This window comes from Diadema antillarum, unplaced genomic scaffold, assembly GCF_040938485.1.
Source record: "Diadema antillarum isolate AM-2024a unplaced genomic scaffold, OU_Dant_1.0 seq00000246_RagTag, whole genome shotgun sequence".
NCBI lineage: Eukaryota > Metazoa > Echinodermata > Echinoidea > Diadematoida > Diadematidae > Diadema > Diadema antillarum.
The window spans coordinates 113,674-121,207 of record NW_027271290.1 but is presented as its reverse complement, the minus strand read 5'-3'; the positions used below and the strand labels follow the sequence as shown (position 1 = coordinate 121,207).

Below are 7,534 nucleotides of genomic sequence, written 5' to 3'. Positions count from 1 at the left end.
TTCCTTGCAGGGAAACTACTATTTGTTTGACAGTTAATCCCTGGACTTTGTGAATGGTGGTAGCCCAGCAGAGTCTGAGTGGAAATTGCCGCCTTGTTATCTCTAGGCCTGCCTTCTTTCCAGAAACTGTGAATTTAGTATCTATTGGTGTTATTGCCACAGCTTTTGGATAGGTGTTGTACTCTGATGTGGATTGTCGGGAATTGCTACCAACATTTTCATTGTCAAAGTCAACCATCACTGCCTTTGACTGTTGGCTGGCTGTGTCTCCACAAAATCCCACTACAGTTCCAAGAGCTCCATTCACCAAACCATCCTGTACATCCAAGTTCCTTGTTAACATCACTCTTGCTCCAACTGCAAGATGTAGCTCTCCTGGCAGTCCACCAGTAAACCTGGGGTCATCCTTTACTGCATAGTCTCTCAGAACATTTGGCTTTTTGTCTACAGCCTCTAGCAGTCTGGTGGGTGCTGGAAGGTCTGCCAATTTACTCTTGTTGTATTCATCCACTCGACTATTTGTTGTAAAGACATGAAGAGCACTGGTTGGATAGCCATCTGCATTTGGGGTGACTGTACGTTCCATCAAGGCCATGACATCATCTTTGGTATGCAGCCCTTCCCGTACTCGGTTGAGGAGTTGGGCAAAGAGTTTGTCATCTTTTTGTCGCATGATCTCAGTTAACTCTGCAATGAGGAAGTGATCTTCCCACAGGGAGCCTGCTAAGCGTGTAAAGATGTCAACAGATTCTTCAAACACAAATCTTTGACAAACAGGCGCCAGTTGGTAGAAGTCTCCAAAAGCCAAGACACTTGTTCTGCCAAAGGGTTCATCTATGCCTTTGATCTCACGGAGGCGTTGATCTACTGTCATCATCATCTGAGACCCTACCATTGACACTTCATCTATGATCAATATCTCCAACTCATGGAGATGTGCACGTAGTGTGTTCCGTTTGTCATCGCTTAGTTTCTTGTAAGAATTGGATTGTCCCAATGGCAGTAAGAAGGTTGAGTGTAGAGTAGTAGCATTGATGTTAAAAGCTGCAGTTCCAGTAGGGGCAGTCAGGAGGACTTTCCTTGCTTCAGGATTACTTCCTTCTGTTTGAAGTGTTCTCAGTGCCATTTGATATATTGCCGATATCAAATGTGACTTCCCTGTTCCAGCGCCTCCTGTGACAAAAATGTGCATAGGATCTGGTCTGCAACCTGCCTTCTTACTCTTTACTGTCTGCTGGCACCAGTTGAGAGTGTGGTCATATACTCTCCGTTGTTCAAAGTTAAGTGACCTCACATTCTGCATATACTTGTCTTCGGGTGTATACCCTGGCCTGTGAGCTACTGCAAGAGGGCTTGTATTTCTCATAACCTCAGTGTCATTACCAGCCATTAAATGTTCTGGGCCAGGGCCGATCACTGCATAGTCTGGATGAGGAATGGTTCCCTCTCTTTCTGCCTCGGCATCCTGGTGCTGACCCTCTGTATCCATGGCATCCCACGAGTGAACTGGAGGACCATGCTCTTCGTGCTGCTCAATGGCCTCATCTATTATTGCTGTAAAGGCTTCTAGCCTTGCCTTTGTCTCATCTATTTGTTGTGAGATTGTTCTGTAGTAGTCAGTATATGTTTGGTACCCATTCGTCAGATCTGTTTGTTCCTTTCTCCAGGGATGGTACAGCATTAGCATGTGGTGTGCATATCTCTCCTCATCTTGTGCCTCATTAAATTTGTGATATCTCACCACACAAGGCTTTGTTCTCTTTCTCATGTAGCCTCTATCGTTCAGCAATTTGACCTGCTTCCCAGCTTCGGTTTGCTGTAGAATGTCTGGCTGGAAGTCTGCTTCTTCCTCCTTGCTGGGCTTTGCTGATACATACCACTTAGCAAATTCAGCTAGTGTCATATCCTCCATGTCATGTGGTCTGTATGAATACTTGTCTGAGAGGCTTTGAGCACACATATCCTCACTGTCAGGATTCAAACTTGCAAGGACTTCTCTTGGCTTCAGGAACACTACCCTCTTCTCTGGCAGGTCAGTTGAGACAAAGACAGTCTGAAAGTTGGTTCGATGGAGTGGTAAGCCTAACACCCGGTAGACAGCTTCCTGTGCGCTTACCTCCCTGGCATTTAGGAAGCATGAAGCCACTTGTTTCATCTGTGTTTTGATGTCCTTGTCTCTCATGTTTTTCCCACCTCTCGTAATGCTAGGCCCATCTCTCTCTCTTCCTTTGTGACGTACGATACAATGTAGTGGATGCTTGCATATGGGTTGCAGACAAACTGCACATCCATATTGGCTTGCCATGCTTTCAGGATGGTAGGATTGTACGTATTGATGTTAATTTCTGCAACATCACGCTGGTAAACAATAGATTTGCCATTTGCATTAACCCGTAGTGCATCTACATAAGAATCTTCTGATACTTCAGCTTCTTGTAGTACCTCTGTCAAACTGGTAATCTGTGTGTCTTTCTTGAGTATATCTTTCACTCTTTCCATTATCATCGTAGATGAATGAACAATTCCCTTCTTTAGTTCTGCATCATCACATTCAGGCACATTAGCTATGACTGTAACAGGAGCAAGCGGCCGTGGGTAATTGAAGCGACACTGCTTTCCACTCTTACGACATGAAGCAGAGTGTGTGTGTCTCTGGAGATCTGACACTAGACTGTGAAGCTTCTTGTCCTCTTCAGGTGATGGTAGGGCACATGTTACATATTTGTCAATGAAAGCTTGTAATTTATCCTCGTTGTCATCGTGTGTAGGAGCTCCATCAACCCAGAGAACACAGTGTGCATGCGGAGACCCTCGCTGTTGAAATTCAATGCGATACATGTAGTGTTCTACTTTGCCCAGGGGGTTCACATCACTGAGGATGATGTCTCGGAACAAACACTGTAACCTGTGGTCAAAGTGACGTGCTGCAGTGACAGGATTTGATGCAAGCAGCTTGCATTTGTCCTCCCAAGTCATTCTGTCAATTTCTTTTTCTGTGAGCATGTGACCTTGTTGCCTGGATATTGCCTGCATTGTGTCGAGCCAGCGCAAGTCAGCTGCAGATAAAGTCAGGAACCACGTGAACAAACCAAACTGTTTGACGGCAGCCAGAACTTTGTACATGACAGTTTGCCAATAAGGAGGGGATCCACGAACTGTCTGCAGTATGTTGTATGCTTTGTCCATCATGATTATGCTCTTGATCTTATCTGGATCTTTCAACATACCAGCAGTGACCTGCTCCCCGCCTTTTTGTAGTCTCACTTTGCGAAGTGCAATGGAAATGTTATCCATTACTTGCTTGTACTCGGTTACATATTGTGCAAAAAAGAGATACTCCACATTTTGGGCAAATCTTGGATCTGTGTTGAGAAGCCTGACATTAAAGTATTTTCGTGGAGAAAGTTTGACAGTCCTTTCTACTTTGAACCCAAACTCTCCTTGAGGAAACAACTGTGGAAAAGCTTGCTCCTCACAGTGATCATCCATCATGATAGCTATAGGTCTTCGGCCTTCATCAGGAGCTATGCTATATATACTCTCAGATGCCAGGGCTGGATCCGATGGCTGCACACATGTATCATATCTGACACCACGCAGTAGTGATGTAGGATCCTCTTCATCATCAGACTCTATGTCATCATTTTGAGAACCTTCATTTGTACTGGTTTCTTTCTCACTTGCTGATTGCTTCTGTATTGAAGTGGCAGTATCAGAGATGTTGGTCTCACTGTTTGAATCAGAGATAGTGTGACTAGCATCATTCTCCTCGTCTAATTTCTCCCTAGATGCAAGCTGTTGCCACACTTCAGGATCTTCATCTCCGCTCTGTTTTTCCCAAGCATCATTCTTTGTCATCTGTTTGTAGAATTTGTTTATTGATTGAAGATATGACAGGGCATCTTTCACAATGTTAGGGCGGATGTTTTGATATGACACATAGTTTTTGTATGTCATTTTTCTTTTGAGTTTCAGAGGGATAATAGAAAGATTAAACGAGAACTTACCTGTTTGAAGTTTGATCTTTATTTTATGAGGGAGTTGGAGAAAGAATTCACAGTGAGAGCCCGCTCAACGCGCGCGCAGTCATACTTCGTAGCAACAAGATGTGACTTCTGTCAGAGTGGAAAGATTGAGAACTTACTTGAAGTTGATCTATACATTTTGTAATAGTATTCATGCCATGGGAAGGGAGAGGAGGGACTGTGAATTCTTTCTCCAACTCCCTCATAAAATAAAGATCAAACTTCAAACAGGTAAGTTCTCGTTTAATCTTTCTATTTTATTTCGTGAGTTTACGCAAGAACTCACAGTGAGATTTTGTAGCACAGAAGTCACATTTGTTCCAACTGAACAAACTCAAGCATGCACAATGGCAAGCAAAATGTAAGCTCAAATTACCTTGGTCTGAGGCCATTATTCCCTCACAATGAGCTGTGACAGGCACTGTCCCTCTTCTTGTAGAGGTTTGTCGTAGAATTTACGGAATGTTCGTTCTTTTGACCAGCCTGCTTTTGCGAGGATCAGAGGAATAGGAGCATCCGCCCTGTTTGCTGCTGAGCTAGATGCTGCTCGGGTTGAATGTGCACTGAACATTGTGGTGTCAATGCCAGCGCCAGTCATGATTTCTTTGATCCATCGAGAAATTGTCTGTGCCGTTACTCTCTTGAAAGGCTTGCGAAAACTAATGAAGAGATGACTTTCCTCTCCTCGGATCTCTTTGGTTCTCCGAAGGTAGGCCTTAATGTATGTAACTACACACAAACGTCTGTCTGGGGGGTACGCTTTCAAAAGTACGTCCAATCCAAAATTCCCAGGTCTAGACTGCTTAAGATGTTCATTAACTTTGAATGACACCATAGATTGTTTGAGAATCATGCTGTCTAGATTCAGGCAATGCAAAGTCTGTACCCTCTGGGTGGATATCAAGGCCAGTAACATGTACAGCTTCATCGTTAATTGCTTCAAGCTAAGCGAGTTAGCGGGAGCTAGACTTCTCAAATATCTAAAAACAATATTCACGTCCCAAATTTCCGAATACCGCGGCCTTGGGGGCCTGAGCTGGAACACACCTCTCATAAAACGAGAGAGAAGCGGATGAGTGCTGACAGTAAATTGTTCATCCTCTAACACTAGAAAGGTAGCAAGTGCACTCCGTGCTGAGTTAATAGCTGAATAGCTCAAGTTCTCTTCATAAAACATGTGTGTAAAAAACTCCAAAACAAAATTAATCTTGGCATGAAGGTGACTTTCCTTCTTAAGTGTACAAAACTTTCTCCATTTCCTTATATATGTACAATATTGTCTTTGGGTTGATGCCCTCCAAGATGCTGCCAAGATGTCCACCGTTCTGCTGCTCATGCCAGAGTTCTCGAACGGCAGCTTCAAAACCTGCAACATAACAGATCAAGGCAAGCGTGTAAAGGGTGCGGTTCCCCAGATACTGGTTGCGTAATCAAATTCCTGTGTCTAGGAATTAAGAGTGGTTCATCTTTAAGCATTCTCCTCATGCGAGGAAACCACGCTTGCGTAGGCCAGTTTGGGACAATCAAGAGACCATGTGCCTTGTCGTTTTCTATTTTTTGGAGACATTTGGGGATGAGGCAGAAAGGAGGGAATGCGTAGAAATACAGATCACCCCAATTCAGAGTGAATGCATCCACAGAAACCGCATCTGGGTCAGGCAGCCACGTAACGTACGCAGGCAGCTGCTTATTGAGTCTGGACGCGAAAAGATCAATTTGGGGAGTACCACATTTCTTAGTGATATCAGTAAAAACTTTCTTATTCAGCATCCATTCTGTTCTGTCATTAAAATGACGAGATCTCCTGTCTGCTTCTGTATTGTCACGACCTGGTAAATAGGCTGCTGTGATCCAGATATTCCTTTCCTTACACCAAACCCAAATGTCTCGTGCTGCCCTGTCGCAGGCTCGAGATTTAATGCCTCCCATATTGTTCAGGTAGGCTACAGCTATTGTGTTGTCAGTTCTAATGAGCACATGTGTATCATGCAGGTGGCCGCAAAATGACTTCAAACCAAGCCCTGCAGCTAAGATTTCAAGATAGTTGATTTCATTGTTTTGAGCATGCACTATCTCCTGATCATCCCATCTACCGCCAGTTTCACTGCTTAAATCAGTGGCACCCCATCCTTGCCCACTGGCGTCAGTACGCAGCTCTAAAGCTGGCCGATCTCGACTAATTGGTGCCGACTGGCAGTGAATGTTATTGAACCACCACATTAACTCCTGTTTAGAAGCTTCAGACAAATTCATAGGTCTATCAAAATGCCCTTTGCTTGATTTTAGTGCAAGAATTTTGTCTCTTTCTAGGTTACGATAGAAGAGGGGGCCATATTGAATAGCAGGGAAAGTAGCAATCAGTTTCCCAATGACCTGCGCCACCTGCCCGATAGTAGGGTTTTGTTTCCCTAGCAATTCCGCACATACTGCCCTGATATTTTGACATTTCTCATGCGGGAACGTTATAGTCATGCTTTCCGAATCCAAGATAAACCCCAAAAATTGGAGCCGTTGCTGAGGCTCTAGGATAGATTTCTCTGAATGAATGACAAAACCAAGGTCAGAGAGCAGTTTTGTGGTTGCTTACACCGCTTCTAGTGCTTGTGATTCAGTTTCACCGATTATGAGAGTGTCATCTAAATACCCCACAACCAGGTGGCCTGCCTGTCGCAGCTTTGCGAACACCGGCTTCATAAGCTTTGTGAAGAGCCTAGGCGCTGTACTAAGGCCATTGGGGAGTACCTTAAATTGCCAACATTTCTCGTGCCAGACAAATCTCAAATACTTGCGATATGAGGGGTGAACAGGGACAGAGTAGTAGGCATCTCGAAGGTCGATTGAGGCAAGGTAACAACCAGGGGAAATTAGGGTTGTAGCCGTATGGATGTTATCCATTTTGAAATGCTGTACATTCAGACTGTCATTGACGTCCGATAAATCTAAAATTAGGCGTATGTCCCCATTTTTCTTTGGGCGTGTAAAGATATTGGACAAAAATTCTCCAGCCACATGCTGGCATTCTTCGATTACGCCTTTCTCGGCCAGTTTTCGAATTTCAATGTCAATCTTACTCTCCTCAGCATTACCCACTCTGAAGTGGTAAGGCGGTTTACCTCTATGAGGTGGGCTATACGCCTCTTGAAATTCAAGTTTGTAACCGCTAATTGCATCAAGTATGAAAGGATCAGTGGTAATATGATTCCACTGTTTGCTAAAATGCCTCAATCGACCCCCAACGGGCAGGTCTAATGGAACATCTACATGTTCAATGTCAAAAACTGACTGTACAGTGTGAGTAGATTGTGTATTTCCACAACAAGAGCTAGGCCTGCAACTTACCTCCTTGGGTAGTGCAGTTACTTTCTCCGTGACACAGTGTTTGGCTTGGCTGGGGTTGCTGTCGAGTAGCTCTGCCCCCGGTTGTGCGCATGAGCTGGAGGTGGGCGAGTCTGCGTGTGCGGGGCTGAATGTCTGTATCCCCGCTGCTGCTGGCCTAAAAAAGGCCTGGA

The 7,534-nt window shown here is 44.5% G+C and overlaps 1 protein-coding gene across 1 annotated transcript; it reads right to left on the bottom strand.

Annotated features, from left to right (window-relative positions):
• Positions 1-4,012: 4,012 nt before the first annotated feature.
• LOC139729569 (uncharacterized) lies at positions 4,013-5,946 on the bottom strand. Its single transcript, XM_071640494.1, has one exon. The coding sequence runs from the start codon at positions 5,398-5,400 to the stop codon at positions 4,417-4,419; it is 984 nt and encodes a 327-aa protein (XP_071496595.1). The 5' UTR covers positions 5,401-5,946; the 3' UTR covers positions 4,013-4,416.
• Positions 5,947-7,534: the final 1,588 nt, after the last annotated feature.